A 24,671-nucleotide genomic window follows, 5' to 3' on the forward strand; every position below is an offset into this window, starting at 1 on the left:
GCTCCCCTTGGGCCCAGGAGCCTGGCCCAGCTCAGCAGCACACGGAGCTCTTGACAAGTCCCTGAGCCTCCAGGGGAATCAACTTTGAAACAGGCTGAAGCAGTCACTGATTTTTCTTCTCTTAGCTGGGGATGGACTCTTACTTCCAGTGGTGTCTTTTCCCTTAATTCAAAAGAAGAGTTTGGCATGAGAATCATCTTTTCTTGTCCCATTGTGAGACCGGACACCCACAAATGATGCAGGCTGCATTCCATCTCTTCCGAGCACTTGTTGTTTTTCAGGGGGAGGAAACTTTTTCACAGAAATAGAAATTCCTTTGTCTATACAAGCTACACAACCAATTTTGTGCCTCCACTCTCATAGAACTATGGAATGGCTTGGGTTGGAGGGGACCTTAAAGACCTTCTTGTTCCAGCCCCGCTGCCATGGTCAGAGGCACATTCCACAAGACCAGGTTCCTCACGGTCCCATCCACCCTGGCCTTGAACACTGCTAGGGAAGCGGGGTTCTACTTCTCTGAAGAACCTTTTCCAGTGCCTCACCAACCTCATAGTGAAGATTTCCTTCTTTAGATTTCAAGTAAATTTTCTCTATTGTATTTTAAAAAGATTGCACCTTGGAAGAGTATGGGATCTCCTGCAGATGGCAGCAGCAGGGACACTGCCACTGACCTCCACTTCTCCATTTGCTGCTTCGAGGCCAGCCCAGCCTGGGCTGCTCTGCTCTGCTCGGCTGGGCTGGGTTGGGGAGAGGACAGGGAGGTGTGGAGAGCTGGGGAGGGTCTGGGCTGTGCTGGCCTCCTGGGAGAGGCAGGGAGGACTGGCAGAGCAGGGGTTGGGCTGGGCCCTTGCTCTCTAAAGGCTGCATGAGGAAACATGAGTCTGGACATGTGGGAGGCCTTCTTAAGCATGAGCTGGTTGGCAGGCAGAGTACCTGAGGGATTGTGTAGGGCATCCCCTGCACCCACTGCTCCTGGGTGGGCTGGAAAGAGGCCTCCTGAGCACAACAGCTCCTTGTAGCCCTGTGGCTGCTGGCTGTGAGGTCACTTCTGTCCCAGAACCTGGCTGGCCAACAGCAGGGAGTCAGAGCCTCTGAGGTCATAAAGGCCATCAGAAAGCTGCCCCCAGCACGGTGACAAATTAGGGGAGGCCAGGGGAAAGCTGGGTGAATAAAGGTGGGAGATTTGGGAGAGATAAGAGGGACTTGGCTAACAGAAAGGAAAGATTTTGAAGAGTTAGGAGGGATTCACGTAAGGCTGCTGCTGCTGCAACATTTAGTCGGAATAAATTCATGTTGGATACTGGTAATATTTCTAACAAGTAACCATAAATCCTAGGCCTACCCTTAAGTGCTATCTCTCATCCTGAAATGAAGCCTCTGTAGTAATCACCAACCTCAAACTTTACCCTGAAGACAAAGCCCATAACCACTTAGACATAACCACTTAGTGTTTTTTACCCCATTGCTCACTGTAGTCCACAGCCCTTAATTCCTAGCATTAAATTGTCTTAACCCTAGCCCTCACCCAGGCAGAAATAAAACCATAACCAAAAATCCAGCCCATACCCTAAACACTGAATGGGTTCCCAAAGCAGAAAACCAAAGCCTCTCCCTAAATCTCTGCCCAATCCCTAACCTGGGAAGACACTATCTATTCCCTAAATCCAAATCTGAACAACTAAGCCCTGAATCCCTCATTCCTGGACTTTAATAACCAAACTGAAGTGTCTGGCAGTGGTGGTGACTATGAGGTCACTTCTGCCTCTGGAGCTGATAGGACATCAGTAGGAGCATGGCTGGGCAAGGGACTGGGAGCAAGCACGTGGCTTCTTTGTCTATCTGAGGAGCTGAAAGGCCAGCAGGAAGGCCACAGGGCTTGGAAGACCCTGGTGAGGTTCCTTCTGTCTGAAGAGATGACTGGTCACAGGAAGGCTGATGGGTGTAGATGTCTGTGTGAAGGACAGTTTCTGAGATGTTGGAACTTTCCTTGGTCATGGGAAACTGAGTGTGAGAGAAAACTTTCTAGAAATTGAGGCTTGGATGGTGGAGACAGGGCATGAGAGGGAAGATATATCACTGAAAGGGTAATGCTTTAGTGTCAGAATTTCCCTGGAGGTAATATGTTATCACTCTATGACACTATGTTTCAGGGCACAGCTGGGGAGGATAAAGACATCAATGAAGGCACAGAAATGCTAAGCTGAGAGCAAGGTAGGAAAGCAAGATGCATGTTTTCAGCCTGCAGGGAAACAGGGATGGGTATGGGACATCATAGGGCAGCCAGTGGTGGAGATGGACAAGGGCACTGGCAAGGATAGACTTAGCCAGGAATACCAAGGTCTTGTCCCCTTGGTTTTGACAGTTCTCTCTGGCACCAAGGCCTAGGAGGAGACATGTTGTCCTCTTAGCAATGGGGCCTCATCACCTCTTTGCACCTCCTGAGGGAGGCCAGGAGGTGTCACACCATTGTCTTTCACTTGGCACTGCATAACCCACACCCCACTGCCTGAGGAAGAGCCTGGAGCCTCATGGGAGGGACAGGAGCTCTCTGCCCAGAACTGGCATCAGGGTTTGGCCTTTCTGGTTGATGAAACAAAGCCAGGATTTTCTCAGTCTCAGAGCAACCTACAAAGTGCCTTGGCCTACCTGTAATCATGGCCTCCAATTAACTCATCAGTCTCCTCTCAGGAGCTGATGTTGTTGGACTTTGCAGAAGCTATACTTTGGGGTTTATTAAGACACAGCAAAATCCCTGAGTGTCTCTTAAGGAGGTCTGGACAGGTAGGAGAAGCTTGACCCTTTATGGACATCTTTGCTCCTCATCTTCCAACCCCACTATTTCTGTCATTGCCCCACCAGGACTTGCATCACTTCTCCTGACATCAGACTTCTCCACTCAAGTCTGCAGTTGCACCTTGTAGATCCCTTGCACCAACTCCCTCCTTAGAGAAACGGCTGCACACAGATACAGAATAATGACTCTTAAGTGCAAGCAAACAAAAATAAAGTATAATAAAGTTTAATAAGCAATAAAACACACTGCTCAGGTGTATGCTAAGTCCAGGCTGTATCCAATGATGCTAGCCTCCTTTGAGGGATAATCAGGATTTTTTTCCGTAGGTTATGTAAAAACACAGCTCAGAAGTTGCCTAAAGAAACAGGGCACGTAAAGAAAGGGGAATCTTTTACCTCCTCGAAGGTTAAAGCAGCAGCTAGATCACAGAATCATCAAATTGAAGAATCATACAAGCATTGGATGTTCAGCGTTGAAAGGGACTCAGTGATCATCTAATCCAATCCCCCTGCCATGGGTAAAAATCTCTTTCACTACATCAGGTTGCTGAAAGTCCCTTGCAACCTGACTTTGTACACTTTCAGTGATTGGTCATCCACTCCTTCTATCAGAAACTTGTTGCAGTGTCTCTCTACTCTCATCCAAAAATGTTTATTCCTTATACCCCACTTAAATCATCACCATTTCCATTGTCCTGTTAGTACCGACCCCTGCTTTTCTTTCTAGGAGAGCTTTTTCAGTCCTCTTTTCATTTTCGCGGTCCTCTTTTGGGTCCCCTCTAACAGGTCTATGTCTTTCTTGCACTGGGCACCTCAGCACTGGATGCAGTATTGCAGGTGGGGTCTCATGAAACTAGAGTTAAGCAGGAGAATCACTACACTTGACCTCCTGTCCACTTCTTTCATGCATCTCAGTATGCTGTTGCCATACTGCCAGATCATATTTTTCATCCACCAATATTCCCAAGTGCTTCTCTGCAGAGATGTTCTCAATCCATTCATCCCTCAATCTACACTGAGATTGGGATTTCCCTGATTCACATGCAACACATGTGAATCAACAATTTTAGGACTGTTTGCTTCTCAATTTTAAGCAAACACAAGCTACATAGATCTTTGCTGGGTGAACTCTTTGACTGATGAGGATATTTCTCTGGAGTTTCACAGAGAAACAAAATTTTTCTGAGGCCTGTAGCTCATCAGCTGAGATTTTCTCCAGATGAGACAGCCAGATGGGAGGAAGAAGAGGAAAAGGGCTTTTCTCGATCCCCACCATGGACAGTGACCCTGGAGGAATATGTATTAGGGAGTTTCCAAAGCAGTGAGCTGTTGCAGCCTACTGGGTGTTTCTTGGCAAAGGAATGAGGTGGGAAGGGTGGGGTCCAGCTCAAGGAGAAATACCATGCAGATGACAGTCTGTGAATAGGATGGGATGGCATAGCCTGGACATTCACATATCTCACATCTCAGCTGAGGATAGGGATTGTGTGGTTACTGCCACTTTTCTGATATCTTCCTCCTCCAGTTTCTGTGATGGCCCTGCTTTGGAATAATCTGCCTCATCTTCTTCTTCCTCCTTCCCCTTCTTAGCTGGAGTTTCTTCCCTTACTAACGGGGCTCACTTTCACATCCATTGTTTCATCTTCGATGTAGGGGTGACTGATACTGGCCTTTGCATTACGGTTGAGTGTGGCTCGGTAGGCATGGGTCAGGCTGCAACCCATTGCAGTGATTCATGTCTCTCTAGAATCGGCAGGATGACAGCCTACTTTTTCCAAATATTTTGCTAGTTTTGCTGGATGTTGCACTTTTCCTGGGGTGCAGTTCCAAAACATTGGAGGTGCCCAGTGTCCTAGGTACTTGTCCATACTGTCCCACGTGCCCTGCAACTCCTACCTGTCGTGCCTCGGTGCAGACCTCTGGGTGGTATTCTTCAATAGTTATTTAACATCAAACAAAGCCAGAAACACATTCAGGAGATGTAGTAAGAGGAACATGCTGATGTGAATATCCAAAGGATATTCAGAATTATCAAGGGCTATTGTTGCTGCTCCTACAGCGGGCATTTCATCATTCTCCTAGTCCCTGCCTTTGTATTCTGGGACTTGAGCAGTGTGGCAAGAGCTCTTGCCAGTGAAAACTGAGGCAAAAAAGTCATTGAGTACCTCAGCCTTCTCCATATCCCAGGTAACAAGGTCTCCTGTTTTCTTCTGGAGAGGGCCCACAATTTCACTAAGTCTTCCTTTTATAACCAATGTAACTAAAGATGCCTTTCTAGTTGCTCTTGTTGTTCCTGGTCAAATTTAATTCTAACAGGGTTTTAGCTAACCTGATCCCTGGCTGTTCAGACTGTTTCTCTGTATTCCTCCCAGGCTATCTGTCCTTGCATCCACCCTCTGTAGGCCTCCTTTTTCTACACGACTTTGTGCAGGAGCTTCTTGTTTGTGTATGCCTGCCTCCTGGCCTTTTTCTCTGACTTCTTCTTTGTTGGGATGCACACTGTGTAGTGGGTTTACGTGGCAAGCTTTGGGTAGCAGGGGGCCATAGGAGTGGCACCTGTGAGAAGAATCCAGAAGCTGACTCATGTTAGGTAAGGGGCCTGCTGCTGGCCAGACCTGAGCAAATAAGCGACGTTGTTTGTGTCTCTGTGAGAGCAGATTTAAGAAAAGAAATAAAGAAAGAAAAGAATAAAGGAAGTAAAGGAAGGAAGGAAGGAAGGAAGGAAGGAAGGAAGGAAGGAAGGAAGGAAGGAAGGAAGGACGGACAGACGGACAGACGGACAGACGGACGGACGGACCTGCTGGGGAACAGCTGCTGAGAGATGAGGGAGAAACGGCCTTGCAGACACCAAGGTCAATGCAGAAGGATGGGGAGGAGGTGCTCCAGGCGCCGGAGCAGAAATTTCCCTATGGCCTGTGGTGAGGGCTATGGTGAAGCAGGTTGTCCCCCTGCAGCCCATGGTGTACCATGGTGGAGCAGGGTTCCATGCTGCAGCCCATGGAGGAGACCATGGTGGAGCAGGTGGACCTGCACTGAAGGAGGCTGCAGCCTGTGGAAGACCCCCACCAGAGCAGATTCTGGGCCGGAGCTGTAGCCCGTGGAGAGGAGCCCACGCAGGAGCAGGTGACCTGGCAGGAGCTGCTGCCTGTGGGGGACCCAGGTTGGAGCAGTGTGGTCTTGAGGGATGGACCCCATCGTACGGAGCCATACCTGGAGCAGTTCTTGAAGAGCTGCTGCCTGTGGGAAGCCCATGCAGGATCGGTTCGGGAAGGATGGCATCCCATGGGAGGGACCCCATGTTGGAGCAGGGGAAGAGAGAGACCGAGAAGGTCAGAAACAAAGCGCTATAGTCTGACCACAGACCCCATTTCCCTGTTCCCGTGTGCTGCTCCGGGGGAGGAGGTGGAAGAGGGTGGATGGGAGAAGGGGTTTTGGGGTTCCTTTACTTTGTTTCTCACCTCTCTAACTTGCTAGTAATAGGCAATAAATTTTACTATCTATCTCCCTACTCTGAGTCTGTTTTGCCCATCACAATAGTTTTGAGCGATCTCCCTGTCCTTATATCAACTCTTGAGCCCTTTGCATCATATTTTCTCCCCCTTTCCCTTTGAGGAAGGGGGAGTGATAGAGTGGTTGTGGTGGAGCTCAGCTGCCCACCCAAGTAAGACTACCACAGCTTGGAAGAGGTGATCCTTGAAGACTAAGCATCTTTCTCTTCCTTGGCCCCTTTTCCCTGAAGGACTTTGTCCCATGGTACTCTACAAAGGAGATGCTCCAAGAGGCCAAAGTCTGCTCTCCTGAAGTCCAGGGCAGTGTGATTGCTCTGCTCCCTCCTTGCTGCACTTAGGATCCTAAACTGCACCATTTCACGGTCACTGCAGCCCAGGCTGCCCTCGAGCTTCACATTCCCCACCAGCCCCTCCTTATTGCTGGGAACGAGGTCCAGCATAACACTTTTCTCCGCTATCAATGGGAGAAGGAAGTTATCATTAATGCATAACAGGACCTTCCTGGATTGCCTATGCCCTGCTGTGCTGTCCCTCCAACAGATACCAGGGTGGCTGAAGTCCCCCCTGAGGACCAGGGCTTTTGAATGTGAGGCTGCTTCTATCTGTTTATAGAGGGCCTCACCTGCTGGTCTTCCTGATCAGGTGGCCTGCAGCAGACTCCCACTATAATTTCCCCTGTCTCTACCCTCCCTTTACTCCTTACACATCAGCTCGCTGTCAGAACCTTGTTCGTCCCCATGCAGAGCTCCATGCACTCCAGCTGCTCACTCACATAGAGGCCACACTGAACTGAACCAACTGAAGAAGCTCCCGTGGGTTTGTGGGGTGTGTGAGAGGAGCATCATCACACAAGGATCATCACATGGATCAAGGGTTACCAGATCGGTATGAGATGCCTCAGATGGATCAGTGCCCCACACAAGGGTAGCTAACCCCTCCTCATCCCTGCCTGTGTGTCCTATTTGTTATTGGCCATGAACAGAGTTTTCCAGAGAGAATGTTTGCACCTCTCAGTGACAATCAAACTCTCATAGGATTAACCATAATTCTGTACTCCATCTCTCTCCATTGTTTCAAGAGGGACATTTGGTGATTATTTCAGTTGACTTCATTATTTCAGTTGACGTTAAAGTATGTTCTGCAAAAGTGACTGTTGCCTTGCAGGAGCTGTCAGCCCTGGAGCCCCAGGGACACCTCAAGGGAGACAAGAATTAAAAACACGGTGAAACCTTGGGCTGGAGCTGTGCTGCTGAGCTGGGCCAGGCTCCTGGGCCCAAGGGGAGCTCCTGGCAAGCGGGCAGCGCTGCAGAGAGACAGCTCTGCCCACGAGCAGCTCCTCTGCACAGCGCAGCAGGGCTGGGGGCACTGCCTGCAGGGGACAAGGGCGGCTGAGAGAAGGGAGGGAGATGTTAAAGGCAGTGTGAAGGGGGGCTGCTGAGAGCTCACCGCGGGAGAAATCTTCCCAGCCCTGAACAAGGTAAGTCTCTGGCTGCAGGGCAGCACAGCTGTTGTTCCTGGTACCATCTCCAGATTTGCTGGCAAATCCCCCAGCCTATGGGATCTTTCAGGAGGACTCAGGACTCTGGAGTTTTTTTGGATAACAGAAGAATGACAAGCTCCAGAGCAGGTATTATCTGCCAAAGCTTTCTGAGGGACAGGACATGAGGGTTCCTTCTCATGGGGTCAGCTGCAGGCTGTGCAGCCGGGGTGCAGGCAGGGGTGGCCAGGGCTGTGGTGCAGAGCAGGGTCCCTGCTGTGCCCCAGGGGCTGTGTGCCAGGGCAGGGCCTCTGCCGCCTGCCAGGCTCAGCACTCAGCCTGCCCCCCATCTTCTTCCCCCCCCCCCCCCCCCCCCCCCCCACTGCTCTTTGTGGTAGGCTGCTGCCTGGGGCAGACTGCTCACAGCTCCACAGTACAGCCTAGACATCTCTGGAGAAGACTCTTCATTAACATGATCAAAGAAGATGCTTAAGTCTGTGCCTTTCTATAGCTCTCTTTTTAGCATTTTTCTTGTTCATGCTGATGGGAATGCAAATACAGATGCCAGGTTTAGAGGAAGGTCTCAGATTCCTAAAGTGTCACCGTGAGGTTTAAGAGGAACCTCAGCAACCATCAGCCTTCAGATAGGAACAGCATCACCCTTCTGGTTTCATCTGGGATTGTGTGAGGTTCCTGCAAACATAGTGTCCCGATCTTGGGTTGGATAGAGTTAGTTTCCTTCCCAGTAGCTGTTATAGTGCTGTGCTTTGGATTTAGGATGAGAATAATGCTGGTAACACATTACTGAGCACTGCTTACACTGAATCAAGGACTTTACATCTTCTGATGAAGATGTGAGGGGACAGAGCGAGGATAGGTGACCTAAACTGGACAAAGGGATATTCCATACCATATCACATCAAGATCGGCACTAAAACCAGAGGGGTTCTTTCGGGTGTTACCGTTGCTCAGGGACTGGCTGGGCATCAGCTGGTCATGTGCAATTCTTCTGGTCTATCACTTCTCTGTGTGTCCTTTTCCTTGTGATTTTTTTCCCCCTTTACTTTCCTCTTAAAATGTCCCGATCTTGACCCTCATGTTTTTTTTCTTTTTTTTTTTTGTTTGTTTGTTTTTTCAGATTCTTTCTCCCATCCCACTGTGGGGAAGTGACACCGAATGGCTGCATGGTGCTGAGCTGCCTGCAGGGCTAAACCACAACAGGTGGCGATGCCCCTGGGCTGCTCCCTGCCCCTGGAGGTGTCTGCAGGGCAGAGGTGAGCACACAGCACAGGGCATGGGGTCTGTGAGCCATGGCAGGGCACAGACTTGGGGACAGAGAAACAGTTCCCAGCAGGGACAGCTCCAAGCAGCGAAAACAAAGGCAGGCACCAAAAGGAAATATTTAAGCAAAATCCTGTGTCAGGGCAATATGGGCACCTCCTGCTGTGTCATGCAGTGCAGATCCCTTCCCCTGAGCAAACCCCCTCACCTCGCCTCCCCAGTCCAGCTAGGAAAGGGGAAGCCTCGACTGAGTGCCCAGCTTTCCCTCTTCTTGCCCCTCTCCCCTACACCATCACTGTGTTTCTTCTTATTTCTCCACCTGCCTGTGCTGCTCTTGGTATTGTTGTCGGACCCTCGGGGGATGGCAGGTTCAGCTGCAGAGTCAGGCACTAACCTTGCGGCTACCATCGAACGGATGTGTCCATGGGGCTGTGGTGTCCCAGCATTCCTCTAACCTGTGGGACTCTGGCAATGCAGATAGTGGGGGTGGGAAAAGACCTTACTTTCCCTTCACCAGATATATCTTCATTAGGACACCTGACTGAGTCCTTCCAAGTTGTGAGCTGCCCTCCAGACTGCAATCCCTCCCATAGCAGCTCTGCTTTAGCTGATGGAGAAGTGTTGAAATGCTATGGGCAGGAAAAGGCTGTTGGGGTGGTAAAAGGAACTTTTTGGCTAGCAGTGGGGTGCTGAGACCTTGCTGGAGGCAGGGTGAGGCACTCAGTCATCTGCAGTGGATGCCTCTGCTCTCAGAGGTCTTTGGTTTCTTCTAAGAGGGACACAGGACTGTAATCCCCCTCCATATCAAGAAGGAGCAAGCACGGGACAGATGGGAACAACACCAATGGACACACCAACTTGCCTCAGCCTGCACTGAGCCACTGCAAATCCTTTGAATCTCAGGACTCACAGGTGTTGAGCATGAGTGCCCCAGAAATGATCAGGATTTCTGCCTTCAAAGCAAACTCCCCAGGGGAGAAGATGGGGGAGGGGGGGGGGGATGGGGGGGGGGGGGGAGAGGAGAGAAAAGGTGGGGCTGGGGAGGGCAGTCCAAAATACAAACACAGGTCTAAAACTCCTTTCTGCAGCCAACTGTCTTAGAATTGGGGTGCAGATGATGACAAGCCCCTCTATATTCAGAAGGATGTCACCTGGGAGATCCTGAATATGAGGTCTGGCCCCTGCAACCGCCCTGTTCCTAGATACAGCAGAGCACAACCAACACTTTGAGAGTCTATGGACAGGGGCCGTGCTTCTCTTGGCATACTCAGGCAGCAGAAAGCATACCTCCAGGCAGGGAACTGCGGCAAGGTCTTGACAAGAAATACAAAGGGTGGACATGCTGTTGGGGAGCGTCTATGAGAAATGGCTTTGGTTTTGTGCAGAGAAATCTGTCCTAACTCTTCCTTGTCTTTTCCTCTTGGGACAGTCATCAGGGCCCACAGGCAGAAAATGTCCAACAGCAGCTTCCCCAACGAGTTCCTCCTCCTGGCATTTGCAGACACACGTGAGCTACAGCTCCTGCACTTCGGGCTCTTCCTGGGCATCTACCTGGCTGCCTTCCTGGGCAATGGCTTCATCATCATGGCCATAGCCTGTGACCATCGCCTCCACACCCCCATGTACTTCTTCCTCCTCAACCTCTCCCTCTTTGACTTGGGCTCCATTTCCACCACTCTCCCCAAAGCTATTGCCAACTCCTTGTGGGAAACCAGGACCATCTCCTATTCGGGATGTGCTGCCCAGGTCTTTCTGCTAGTTTTTTTGATTTCAGGAGAGTATTTTCTTCTCACTGTCATGGCCTATGACCGCTATGTTGCCATCTACAAACCACTGCACTACAGGACACTCATAGGTGGTAGAACTTGTGTCAAAATGGCAGCAGCTGCCTGGGGCAGTGGCTTTCTCAATGCCATGGTGCACACTGCCAATATATTTTCACTCGCACTCTGTCATGGCAATGCTGTGGACCAGTTCTTCAGTGAAATTCCCCAGATCCTCAAGCTTTTCTGCACAGATGCCTACCTCAGAGAGGCTGGGCTTATTGTGGTTACAGCATGTTTACTCTTTGCGTGCTTTGTTTTCCTTGTACTGTCCTATGTGCAGATCTTCAGGGCTGTGCTAAGGATGCCCTCAGAGCAGGGCCGGCACAAAGCCTTTTCCACATGCCTCCCTCACCTGGCTGTGGTCTCCCTGTTTCTCAGCACTGTCATGTTTGCCTACCTGAAGCCCCCCTCCATCTCTTTCCCATCCTTGGATCTGGTGGTGACAGTTTTGTACTCAGTGGTGTCTCCAGCTATTAACCCCCTCATCTACAGCATGAGGAACCAGGAGATCAAAGGGGCACTGAAGAAACTGATCCTAGTGGTGGTAGTTAAGAAGAAATAAAGTGCCCGTCTCTCTCCACAGGTGATCTTTGATTGATCTCAGACAAATGTTGTGCTTTGGGGCATTCTTTCATTTATAACCATGGTTGTACACAAGTGCTTTAATTAATTTCATTTCTGCAGGGACAGGAACCCAGTCAGACTGACTCAGAGACCTTATGTAAATGTGCTTATTGTCGCATGGCAGGTGGCCTCCTCTGTTTCTTCTATTCATTATAAAAGGATGTCTTCAGTGCAGAAGCCTGCAGTCAACACCAAGCTTTTTCTCTATGTCTCCCCCACTTGTCCATAGACTGCCTGTTTGCCAGCGGCTCATTCTTTCCTCCCTGAAAGGTATGCTCCAGCTGCTTCTCATCATCAGATCGGGTGCTGGCGGTCCTGTACTCGATGATGTCTCTGACACTGAACTCCCACATCTAATGTCTGAGGAACCATGAGTTACAGGAGAGGAGTGAGCACTGAGAAATTTACCACAAGGAACCTTGTACCATCCACAAGAACCTGCTTCCCCTTCTCTGCACGGTTCCCAGAGTGTGTCTTTTCCTGTAGATATTTGTAGCAATTGGTTATTCCTTCCTGTACAAGATCTGGCCTCCCTACTAGCATCTCTGGAACAGAAGGGGTATCCTGAGTACACTGCCCATGTTTCCTGGGGCAGTGAAGAAATCAGGCAAGGGAGGCAGGAGACCAGCATGGCTGAGTCAGGACCGCTTAATAAAACTAAAGCACAAAAAGGAAAAGGAAAGGCAGTGGAGGCAGGGACATACAAGCTTGGAAGATTATAGGGGTACGGCCCAGGGGTGTATTGATCAGGAAAGCCAAGGCACAGATAGAGAGAAACTTGGCTAGGCATGCAAAGAGTAACAAAGAGTTCCTGCAGATATATATGGCAGCAAAGAAATTGTAGCCTCCATAAAGAGTGGCATAGGGGACCTGGCTACAACTGACATGGAAAAGGCTGAGGTACTCAACAACTTTTTGGACTCGGTCTCACCATCTCATTCCAGTCACAGAATGTCAAGGCAGGGGCTGGGGGAGTAAAGTCCACTCATAGTAGACAGAGAACAGGTTTGAAACTACTTGAGGAACCTGAAGGTGCACAACTCCATAGGGCCCAATCAGGTGCATTCCAGGGTCCTGAGGGAACTGGCAGATGAAGTTCCTAAGCCACTAACCATTGTATCTGAAAAGTTGTTGTGGTCATGCAAAGTCTCAAAAGGCTGAAAAAGGGGAAATATAACACCTATTTTTTTAAATGGCTAAAAAGCACAGCCCCTGGGAACTAAAAACTGTAGTTCAACAAGTCCAAGTGCAAGGTCCTGCTCCTTGGTCAGGGCATTCCCCAATATCAGTACAGACCAGGTGATGACTGGATTGAGAGCAGACCTGTGGAGGACTTGGGGATATTGGTAGATGAGAAGTTGGATGTAAGCTGGCAAAGTGCACTTCCATCCCAGAAAGACATTCATATCCTGGGCTGCATCATAGTAGTGTAGCTAGCATGTCTAGGTAGGTGATTCTCCTCCTCTGCTCCACCTGTGTGAGAGCCCACCAGGAGTACTGCATCCAGGTCTAGGGCCCCAGTGTAAGAAAGAAGTAGACCTATGATAGAAGGTCATAAAAATCATCACAGGACTGGAAAGACAGCAAGGTTAGACTGACAGGCCTGTAGTTTCCCGGACTCTCCTTCTGACCCTTCTTGTAGATGGGCATCACATTTACTAGCCACCCGTCGACTGGGACTTCCCCAGATAGACAGGACTGCTGATAAATGATCGCAAGCGGCTTGGCGAACATTTTGGCCAGCTCCCTCTGTACCCTCAGGTGGGTCCCATCCAGCCCCGTAGACTTGCATAATTCTAACTCATTTAGCAGGAAGCTAACCATTTCCTCATGGATTAGGAGGGCTTCATTCTGCTCCCTGTCCCTATCTTCCCGCTCAAGTGTCTGAGTCCCCGGAGAACAACTGTTCTTGCTGCTAAAGACTGGGGCAAAAAAAAGACATTATGTATCTCAGCCTTTTCCTCATCTCATGTCACTACAGTTCCTTCTACTTCAAATAAAGAATGGAGATTCTCCTTAGTCCTCCTGTTCTAGTTTATGCCTTTATAAATATATATATATATATATATATAGAGAGAGAGAGAGAGAGAGAGAGAGAGAGAGAGAGAGTCTTTAACAGCAGTAGTCAGGTTGAGCTCCAGTTGGGATTTGGCCCTTCCAATTTTCTCCCTGCACAGCCCCCGACATCTTTAGAGTCCTCCTGAGATCCTTACCAAAGATCTGCGCTTAGTAACGGGTGTCTCAAACTCAAGGAGTAGTCATGAGACATGTCCCAGCTCAAGCGGAGATCACTGCTGTGTGGACAGCTGCTTAGCAGGAAGGGGTCAAGAAATTTAAATGGTTGTCTTGTGATCAGGTTATGAAAGATGAGAAAAATAAGCATCAGACTCCTTGTACCTACAAATTCTTTTGTTCCTTGAGAAATTAGTCTTGAAAGAACCTGCTGCTATTCATACAGGAATTGCATGATTGATGGTCTGGTTTCCAAACTCATGAACATCAAAGTATGTGGTGCAACCTGTTCCTGTGTGGGTAGTCAAAGAGCAAGCTAGAATTCAAGAAGTTCATGGCCCGGTCAGGGTCGAGACCTTTACTTCCTTTGGAGCCTGAACGAAAGTACCACCATTTTGGTCAGGGACTTGAGCACATCCATCACAATAGCCAGCCCTGTGTGACCTTCTCCTAGCCCATGGGCTGCCATGGGGACTGTGCTGGGGGGGACATTTCCCTACCCCTGAGTGCATCCTGGTTCGTGCAGTATCCGCCCCATGGGTCTGTGGGTAGATGGGATTTGGCCAGCCCATCTGTGGAGATCTTCTCTTCTCACCGTACAGATCCCAGCTCTGCCCAGTGGCAGCCCAGGAGCACTGCCACCATCCCTCTCTCCTGGGTGAAAGGGTGTCTCTGTGTGCCCTTCTCTGAGCCATGCAGGGATTCACAGGGCATGTCTCTGCTTGGAGCTGGTCACTGCATCCTGCCTGCACAGACCCAGGAGACCCTGGCCAGGCTGTCCTTGGAGATGAGCTTTTATGGTCCTCAGCCCACAGCTGGACCTGAGCACTGGCCTGGAGCACCGGCCTGGGAATGCACCCCACAGAAGAGCTCATGCTGTGCTGGGGCAAGTGTAATCCCTGTGGCATGTCCTCACCACATGCATATTCCTGGTAGAAAGAAGATTGGATTCCAAAGTAATTTCAGCTGGGTGCTGTGAGTGTTTCCCAAATGCCCTAAGATAGAAACAATATTTTCACAGAATCACAGAAGCATCTAGGTTGGAAAAGACCTCCAAAATCACCTAGTCCAGCCTGTGACCTAACACTAACAAGTACTACACTAAACCATATCACTAAGCTCTACATCTGAATGACTTCTAAATACCTCCAGGGATGCTGACTCTACCACTTCCCTGGGCAGCCCATTCCAATGCCTAACAACCTTTTCAGTAAAGAAGTTTTTCCTAATATCCAACCTAAAGCTCCCCTGGCCTCACCAGAGCCGAGTACAGGGTGTTTTTTTCAAAACAAACAAACAGACAAACAGTTATGACTTCCGTACAATGGGTGCACGTGCAGGAACAAGTTTATTACCCAGCTCCACTACCATTACTACTGAAGAACATACCAGTTTCGTATTGACGCTCACTTACACTGCATGGGCCATAGCTCTTGCCAAAGGTTGTCTCTAACTGAAGCCCCTTCTCAGACAGTTCATGCTACATCAGGTATTAGGGCCGTATCTCAACAAGTTTGGAATCCATCAATGTCCATCAACAGAGATCCCACCATCCCTGTGGGACCTTCCCCTGGCATTTGGCTCTGAGGAAATTATCAAAACAAAACGAAGAAATTTCAAAGAAACAAAAAGAAAACCCACGATCTTTCTCAGTCTCTGCTGGTACGTTACGTGCTCCAGGCCCCAGACATCATTCTAGCCTCAGCTGGTCTGTCTGCAGCCTGTCAGGGTCTTTCTCATGCGGGGAAGCCCCACACAGCAGTCCTGATGTGGTACCAAAGAGAGAGGAAGGGTGATTTCCCTTTCCCTGATGGCTGTGGTTTTGCTAATGCAGCCAAGGATGCACATGGACATCCTCACTCTAAAGGTACACTGTTCCCTTCTGTCCCACTTGTCTGCCCAGACCCAAAGGGCCTTTTCTGCAGTGCTGCTTGCCAACTGGTCATCCCAGCCTGGGCTGTTGCATGGAGTTGTTCCGGTGCAGTGGCAAAATGGCCATCACATTTGTCTTGCTTGAACTTTGTGGAGTTCTGGTCGGCCCATTTCATCAAACTGCTGAAGACTACTGCAGCCTCCTGCTACTCCTCCTTCAAAGGGTCTATCAAATCATCATAAAAGGCATTCAAGCTGCACAATTTGCTCTTGTTGAATTCACACCAGATGTTTCGAGTCCTCTCTTCATCCTTCAGGTGCTTGGAAATTGCTTCCAGGAGGATTTGCTCCATCACTTTCCCAGGAACTGAGGGGAGGCTGACCTGCCTGTAGTTCCCCTGGCCTTCCTTCTTGGTCTTTCTGAAGATGGCCAGGACATGCCTTGTCCCAAGCATCAAAAACCTCCCTGACCACCACAGCCTATCCCAGGTGACAGAAGCAGACACAATGATGTTGGGCAACACCCTCAGCACCCCGGGCTGCAGCTCATCACATCCCATAGCTGCATATGTCCAATGAGCTCACTGAGAGTGTCTCCACAGGTCCTTGGTCACTAGGTCCTGTTCCTCCTGATTAGTTTGCCCACATTTTTCTTCGCCTTCCTCTTGCTGCTAGCACACTTACTGAAGGCCTTCTTGCCACCCTCTGCATCCCTCACTGGTTCCATTTCCAGCTGAGTTCTGGCTCTCCAAGCTGCATCTCTGCATGAACAGACAAGGTCTCTGTGCTCCGCCTGAGCAGCCCGGCCCCCTTCAGCCATCCAACGCCTTCCACCCAGGTCCACCGAGCTCTGGTAGCCAGGGCAGTGGTAGAGGCTCAGTGGGAGCAGCTCCTCCAGGAAAGCTCCTCCCCCAGCTTCCTCCCTGGGAAAAGCTGTGCCCAGCCTGGGGATGCTCTCCCCTGAGCATGGGGAGATCAGAGGGACAAGGACCAGGGAAGGCTGGAAGAAGACAGAACAGCTCTGCAAACGGTCAAGGGGCACCCGCAGGATTAGGGGGTGCAAACCCATGCCCTGGCCTGCACACTGCGTGTCTGGTGCCTCTATAGGTGGCCAGGCTATGGGATGAGGGTGGGTGCCAGCCTGAGGGTAGGAGTGCTGGGATTTTGTGTGGGCTTCCAGTGCAAATGGGACTGTGAGGAAGGCAAGCTGGCAGGCTCAGGCACAGGAGACTGCATTGCCAAGGGTAGAAGAAGGACGTGGGCTGGCCTTGAGCCATGTGTGCTTGATTATATCCATAACAGCCTGGATGGTTCTTGTGCTTGGAGGAGGTTCTCCTTGAAGATGAAGCACCCGGCTGAGGCTTCTTTGACCTCCTGGGTTGTTTCCCATGAGATCCAGCCAAGGAGCTCCCAGAACAAGCTGAATCTGCTCCCGGGAACTTAAAGGTTTCAATACTGGGATTTGTCTTGTGCACCTCCATTGGGATTTGAATCCCCACCATCTCCTGTGTACTGACCCTCTGTGGAAGAGCTCACGTATCCATGGCTCCACTGTGCTTGTGGCTCTGTCTCAAACATTCGCTCCAGGAGGTAACTACAGGCAATGTGGTCCAGCAGGCTTTCCTCCTGCATCAAGCCTCTCACTGAGCTGGGCCCATTCACAGAGGAAATGGAAAGTGGCAGCATTGGACAATCCTCTTTCCAGTGCTGAAGCCGATTTTGGGAAAGTATGGTGCTTCCCCCTGCCTCAGCACCTCCATCTCATTCATATGGGAGGAATATAACATCTGCTGGGAAGCCAGCTTGGACTCCAGATGCCACCACCATGCTCTGGGGACTTCCCTCTTTTAGCCACCAGCCATTGCTGTGTCCTGCTCCATCTGCTGCCAATGGAAGGGCAGGTTCAGCACCTTTCCTGCCCTTGGCACCTTCTGCTCTCTGTGCCTTGCTGCCCCTCCCAGCTGCTCTTTTCACCCCACTGAGGCCACTCACAGGTTTCCAACAGCACCTTTAACAGTGGCTGTAGAGGAGAGGGGAGGTACCCCTGAAGAGTGGCACTAACCTCCTGCCTACAGGACTTGACTTCTTCCTCTCAGAGCACAGGAAGTCCTGCCAAAGCATCTCCCAACTTCACTGCTGGCAGGAGGATCTCCCATAAACACGTCTGCCTTGTGCCTGCTCCTGACTTCCCATACTCTTGGGAACAGATGCTCTGCTCGGCATGGGAGGGTCAGACCATTCTTCATAGCAAAGATCTCCACAGGACTGTCTCCACATCATGCCTTGCTTCTCTTTGAAACAAAACAAAAGAAAAAATAATAAATATTAATAATAATAATAATTAAAAAAAATTAAAAAGACAACATCTTCAGGATACAAAGACATGCTTCAGGCCTGCCCATTACTCCCACCCTCATTCTCTGGCTATCCAGATGGTCCTGAGGGTTGCTGAGGCTCCTCTTCTGCAGGACATTGTCTGAATGCTCACATACCTCTCAGGACAGCAGGTGACACCATCGAGGTCCTGAACAAAGCTGCTGCAGGTCTACTGCACAGCAGTGGTTGGTGTGAGGGCCAACCACATTCTTCTCTGGGAGGTAGTTTCTTTGCTGGTGAATATACCTGCAGACCCCATGTGCATCTGGTCCTGGGGAAGGCACAGGCACACACCCCACCTGCAGCACCTGGCACTTGGTCCTTTCTGTTCATATACATGAACACACACTTGCTCACTGTCACACCAGTGCCCTGCAGTAGCTGCTTTTTGGGACATATGACATTCTTCCTCCAGGGCATGCGGTTGAAGATCCCCACTCCCTCCAGTAGCTGCACTGGGAACCCATTCACTTGAGTAGCTGTACTGGGACTCCACAGGCTGGAAATATTGCACTGAGCACTTTGGGGAGCTTTCCAGCCCGGAGCAAGGTTAGCAAATGCCCTGAGCCAAGCTGCAGTACCTCCAAGGTTTCCCCTTGGTCCTGGGATGGCCAGGGTGTGTGTCACCCAACGTGTTCAGTCGGAAAAGGCCTGGGTGTGCAGAGCTGGCCTGTGGTAGTGCAGTCCCTGTTGCTCTGGAGTGTGTGTGTATGGGGGGGGGGGGGGGGGGGGTTGGGTTTGGTGCAAACTCCTAGGTAGCCCCTAGGGATGGGGTCTTTCTTATGAGGACAGACTTCAGTTGACCATTTGACAGATGCTGCACAGGCAAGAACAGGACTCAGGATTGCATAGCCCTTCAGGAAGGAACTACTTTTGAGATTCCCTCAAAGGGTAGAACTCCTGGCTGTGTCACAGCTTGAGCCACTGCACTGTGTAGGCAGACCAAAGTCCCACCATGAGAGATGCAACCTCATGCTTCCTCACAGCCACCACTCCAGTACTCCTGAACTACCATTGACACTGCAGACTCAAGCAAACAGACACAAAAGGGAATGCAAGAATGACAGTGCTGTGCAAACTCAACAATGATACATGCTAGCAAGTAATTGGAACAGGAGCTGAGCACCAGCTCATCACAAGCACCAGATTCATGCTTAGTTGGTTTGAAAGGACTGAGCACAGGGCATTAGAAAAAGCATAAAAGAAGGAGCTACATCTTCTCCTTGTGGACTCAGCAGCAGCAGCCCTGCAGAATGACAACCCATCTGGCCTCTCATGGCTTGGACAAGTGTACAGTTTGCTGCTTGAAGAACTGTCTGGAAGGCCATGCTCAAAGAGTCTGAGTGAAGGGAGTTCGGTCCAGCTGGTGCACGGTCACCAGTGGCATTCCCCAGGCCTCAGTACTGGGTCCAGTTTTGTTTACTATTTTGATGGATGATCTGAATGAGAGGATCAAGTACACCCTCAGTACATTTGCAGATGATAACAAGTTAGGTGGGACAGTTGATCTTCTTGAGGGTAGGTGTTGTGGTTTAACCCGGCTGGCAGCTAAACACCACACAGCCGTTTGCTCACCCTCCCCCCTCCCTCTCTGGGATGGGGGAGAGAAACGGGAAAGTGAAGCCGGTGAGTTGAGATAAAGACAGTTTATTAAGACAGGAATATAATAATGTAAGGAATATAAGGAATATAATAATAACAATAATAATAATAATAGTGATAATGATAATAGTATTAACAATAATAATGTGTAAGAAAACAAGTGATGCACAACGCAATTGCTCACCACCCGCTGACCGATGCCCAGCCTATTCCCGAGCAGCCGGCCCCCCCACCCCGGCCAGCCACCCCTATATATTGTTTAGCATGACGTCAGATGGTATGGAATACCCCTTTGGCCAGTTTGGGTCAGCTGTCCTGGGTCTGTCCCCTCCCAGCTCCTGCTGCACCCCCAGCCTGCTCGCTGGCAGGACAGAGCAAGAAGCCGAAAAGTCCTTGGCCTGGTGTAAACACTGCTCTGCAACAATTAAAACATCAGCATGTTATCAGCGCTCTTCTCATCCTAATCCAAAACATAGCACCCTACCAGCTACTATGAGCTACTTAACTCTGTCCTAACTGGAACCAGGACAGTAGGAAAGGTTTGCAGAGGGATCTGGAAAGGCTAGATTGATGGACTGAGTTCAATCACATGACATTCAACAATGGTAAGTGTTGGGTCCTGTCCTTGGGTCATAACAACCCCAAGCACTGGTGTAGGCTTGGGGAAAAGTGGCTGGAAAGCTGCCCAGCAGAAAAGCACCTGGGGATGTTGGTCAACAACTGGCTGAACATGAGCCAGTGGTGTACCCAGGTGGCCATGAAGGCCAATGGCATCGTGGCCTGCATGAGAACTAGGGTGGCCATCAGGACCAGGAAACTGACTGTTCCCTTCTACGCAGCACAGAATCATAGAATGCTTTGTGTTGGAAGGGACCTTAACGATCATGTAGTTCCAGCACTGCCCCCCACTCCACCCCATCATTGGCAGGGACATCTTCCAGTAGATCATTTGTGCTTACGAGGTCACTGTCAGCTGAAGATCTGATAGGCCAGGAGCAGGCCCATGGCAGGTGAATGTTCCTGTGATGCCAGTGGTGCCTGCATAGCTGACAGGCCAAGAGCAAGGATGGCCTGTGCTACATGCTGTGAGGACCCTGGTGCCAGTAGGCCAGGAATAAGCACGTGGCTTAAGTGGGTCTTTGGGAGCTTATGATGTTACATCAGTGATGGTACTGCATGCTTGATTACTCCTACAGTCCATGTCTATGCGGTGCTTAGGTCAGTGGCTGCACGACTACCTGAGAATCAGAGAATCATGGAATGGTTTGGGTTGTAAGAACCCTAGTGACCATCTAGTACACACCCCCCTGCTACAGGCAGGGACACCTTCCATTAGGCAACACGTGCTTATGAGGTCATGGTCAGCTGAGGAGGTGATAGGCCAGGAGCCGGCCCCTGGCCTGTGAATGCCATCTGGATGCCAGTGGTGCCTGTGTAACTAACTGGCTGAGAGCAAACATGGCCTGTGCTAGATGCGGTGAGGACCCTGGTGCCTGAGAAGCCAGTAGGCCAGGAATAAGCACCTGGCTTGTGTGGGTCTGTGGGGAGCTCACTGGTGATCAATTAGCTGATAGGTCAGGGCAAGGCCCATGGATTGTCCAGGTACCTGTGAGGTCACTGGTGCCTGAGGAGCTGGCAGGCCTGGAGCTGGCCAAGAACTTGTGTAGGTGTTTGTGAGGTCATTGCTGTCTGAATACAGGCCAGGAGCAGGCCCATGGCGGGTGAGGATGCTATGGCATCACCTGGAGCTGGGTTGGACAGAATCATGAAATATCCTGCGCTGGAATGAATTGAAGATCAGTGAGTCCAACTCCAACCTCCACACTAAAAAATAAACTATATGTATCTAAAAAACTTTGAAAACTATAAATATATATTAAAATATTAAAAAATAATAAAAAATATAAAATACATATATTTATAAAAATAAAAATTATATATAATATAACATAACATAACATAATATAATATAATATAATATAAACTATAATATATAAAATATAATATTATATTATAATATATTTAATATAATATGCGATATATAATAATACATACAAAATAATATATATAATCTAATCTGATATATAATGTATAATAGTATACTATATATAATACAGTATATATAAAATGTAATTTAAATATATATTATAAAGAAAAGCTACAATATACAATAATAATATAATGTAAAGTAATGTAATATAATACAATATAATATAATATATAATGTAATAATATATAATATAATAATATATATAATATTTTTGTATATTTATTAAACGTACATATATTTTAAAATTATATATATATATATATATAAAATAAGCTATATGTCTGAGAGCACTGTCCAAGCAGTTCTCGGACTCCACCAGGCTTGGTGCTGCGAGGAGGCTGGGAGGCAGCGCAGGGCCAGGCCTGGGCACGGGGCCAGGAGGAAACCACCGCCTTCCTGCCCGGGCGCCATGTCACGTGGGCTGCGGTTTGTGCACCTGCAGTGGCAGGCAGGCTCCAGCTCCCGACCCGCCGCGGGGAATAACGGCCCCTGGGTGACACGCTGAGAGCCAGGGAGACGCCTGAGGCTCTGGGCTGCAGCTCTGCTGCCAGGGCAGGCCCTGGACCAGCTCTGGCTGCTGCCAGGACCCCACAGGAGGCTCCCTGGGGAGGGACGGGCCAGCCAGCGCTCCCGGCATGGGGCTCGGGCCCTGCCCAAGGGCCTTTCCCAGCTGCTGCTGCCAGCACAGCGGGGGCTGTAGCAGGGGCAGGGGCTGGGCCCTTCCCAGCCTGACACAGCCCCGCTGCAGGCCCAGCCCCGTGGATCCCATGGCGCAGGGACGGCCGGACAATCGCACCTTGGGCTCTTGGACGCTACAGCTCAGGAGATGCTCCGTGCTCGCGGTCCCCACAGCGGGCTGCAAGGGGTGTCAGACCCATCTGCCCCCACACCCAGCCCTACCCCACGATGATCTCCCACCGCAGTGACGTGAGACCCGCAGCGGAGCCGTCCCTCATATATGGTCATGAAGAGCGCTGGAGAAGTTCATTGGAGAGCTGGGCTGCGTCGGAGGGGAGATAAGTGCCGATAACGTCTAAAAAGGTTCGATTGGCTCCTCCTGCAGCTGGGACAGCATCTGCACAGATATATTGCCCTCCCATCATCACGATTGCCCTGTCGGTCCCCAGGAACTCCAGCAGCAGGGCCGTGCTGTGAGGGCAGGAGCCTCAGGATGGGGACAGAGGGACTCCTGTCCCCTTGGGTGCTGTGGCTGCTCCTCTGGGTGCAGCCTTGCAGAGGTAAGTGCTTTGTTCCACAGCCTGGGGCCAGCAGGCAGCAGCGGAGTCATTGGGAACCCCTCAGCAGCAGCGGGGTCATCAGGATCCCTCTGGGAGTGGGGTTGTTTTCCAGGCACCACTGAAATGAGAGGCAGAATGTTCTCAGTCTCTCAGCCCTGTTCTTTAATCTGTGCCTGTCTTTGTGGGAGAGAGTAATCCATTTCCACAGCTCCCATGATTATGGCAGCCCATGCCTGGCTGCATTTCCAGACACCTTGTCCTTAAGGTACCCTTTTGAGACCCCTTGTTCCCCAGGACTGCACCTAAGAAGCTGAAGGAGGCCCAGGTGGTGTCACTGGCCCTCAGCAACCTCCAGGGCACAACCAATGTCCGGGGTGCCCTGGAAGGGTTGTGTGCTGCTCCCTGCCCAGGGATCTGGGGAAACCCTGACCCCAGGAGGGCAGGTTGTGCCCCATGGAGAGGACTGGGGCTTCTGCACCCAGAGGTGTCAGAGAGGTGTCCTTCCTTGGGTCCTGGCCAAGCGCAGAGGCTGGGCTGAGAGCAAGGATGAGGAAGGGATGCAGGTTGTGGGGAAACCCTGTGATTGACTTGGTGTCCCCTGGGCAGACAGGAAGCCCCAGGAGTTTTGGTGCATTTGGGAGGTGCCTGGGACAGGTGACAGACAGGGTGAAGTATGGGACTAAAATCATGGGGCTTTTCAGGGGTGCTGGGCTGGGTTAGGAGTGGGAGCATCATGCAGGATGGTGGTGTGCAGGAGGGCATTGTCAGGGGCAGGGGGCTACTGGGGTGAGGAGGTGCTGAGGGCTGTGGGGCAGGAAATGGCCCAGGAGGGATAGAGCTGGGCACCCCTAGCCCAGCACAGCCCTTGGGGGGAGGAGGGACCCCCCACCCCAACACCCCAGTGACAGCCCATGGGGACAGGGCTCCCACCCTGGGGCCCGTGATTGTACCTGGGCAAGAGGCACTCACAGACCCGCAGTGTGGGCTCGAAGCTCTCCTGACCCTTCCCCTGTTGGTGTTTGAAGGGGCTGCGGAGGTGAGGCTGGCGGATGGCGGCAGGCGCTGTGCTGGGAGAGTGGAGGTGAAACACCAGGGCCAGTGGGGGACCGTGTGCAGTGACCGCTGGGACATGTCCGATGCTGCAGTGGTTTGTAGGCAGCTGGGCTGTGGGGTTGCTATCAAAGTTCCTCAGAAAACACACTTTGGGGAAGGATCTGGCCCCATTTGGATGGATGAAGTTAAATGTCATGGCACCGAGTCTGCCCTGTCTGACTGCACACACAACGGATGGGGGCAAACAGACTGCTATCACAGATGGGATGCTGGAGTGACATGTTCAGGTAAGGACTGAACTTGTTCCCTACCTCTGGGATGAGGACACTTCTAAGGGACCTGGCTGTGACCTCAGGAAGCAACAAGTGGACACCAGAACATGGCTCTGTGTGTCAAGTTGCACTCTGAGCTGGGTCTGTCACCGCTGGTGTCCCTTGTCCCTGTGGAAAGCCCAGTGGGAGCGCACCCAGCCTGGCCCTGAAGCTGGAGCAGCCAACCCTGGGGAGGTGCCCGGGGCTGGGAGAGGAAAGCCCCCACCCTTCCCCATTGTGCTGGCTGGTTCCCATCTTTCTCCTCCCATTCGCCCAGGCCCTGTCTGGCAGGCTGGTCCCTATGCCAGGGGAATCTAGAGCAACTCCCCCAGCCACCAGCAGCCTCAGGGAGGGGTATGCAATGGCCCAGGCCTTTTGGGTTGTACCCCCATCAGACAAGAGAAGCTCAGCCAAAGCAGGGGGGCTA

General features: G+C 50.7%; 4 protein-coding genes and 1 long non-coding RNA gene across 8 annotated transcripts in view; 4 read left to right on the plus strand and 1 right to left on the minus strand.

Annotated features, from left to right (window-relative positions):
• The window catches only part of LOC308184367, a 295,002-nt gene that overhangs the window by 199,355 nt on the left and 70,976 nt on the right, over positions 1-24,671 (plus strand). The gene's annotated exons all lie outside the window — the stretch shown is intronic.
• LOC308184344 (olfactory receptor 14C36-like) overlaps positions 1-24,671 on the plus strand; it is a 195,479-nt gene that overhangs the window by 136,963 nt on the left and 33,845 nt on the right. The gene's annotated exons all lie outside the window — the stretch shown is intronic.
• Positions 1-24,671, plus strand: part of LOC308184361 (olfactory receptor 14C36-like) — a 155,969-nt gene that overhangs the window by 88,487 nt on the left and 42,811 nt on the right. The gene's annotated exons all lie outside the window — the stretch shown is intronic.
• The window catches only part of LOC308184318 (antigen WC1.1-like), a 146,797-nt gene that overhangs the window by 64,976 nt on the left and 57,150 nt on the right, over positions 1-24,671 (minus strand). The window lies entirely within an intron of this gene.
• LOC308184333 (olfactory receptor 14A16-like) lies at positions 10,071-11,577 on the plus strand. Its single transcript, XM_080571386.1, has one exon. It carries the CDS (start codon positions 10,426-10,428, stop codon positions 11,446-11,448), a length of 1,023 nt encoding a protein of 340 aa, XP_080427512.1. The 5' UTR covers positions 10,071-10,425; the 3' UTR covers positions 11,449-11,577.

The sequence above is a fragment of the Anser brachyrhynchus genome (assembly GCF_964034855.1).
Source record: "Anser brachyrhynchus genome assembly, chromosome: 31".
NCBI classification, from domain to species: Eukaryota; Metazoa; Chordata; class Aves; order Anseriformes; family Anatidae; genus Anser; species Anser brachyrhynchus.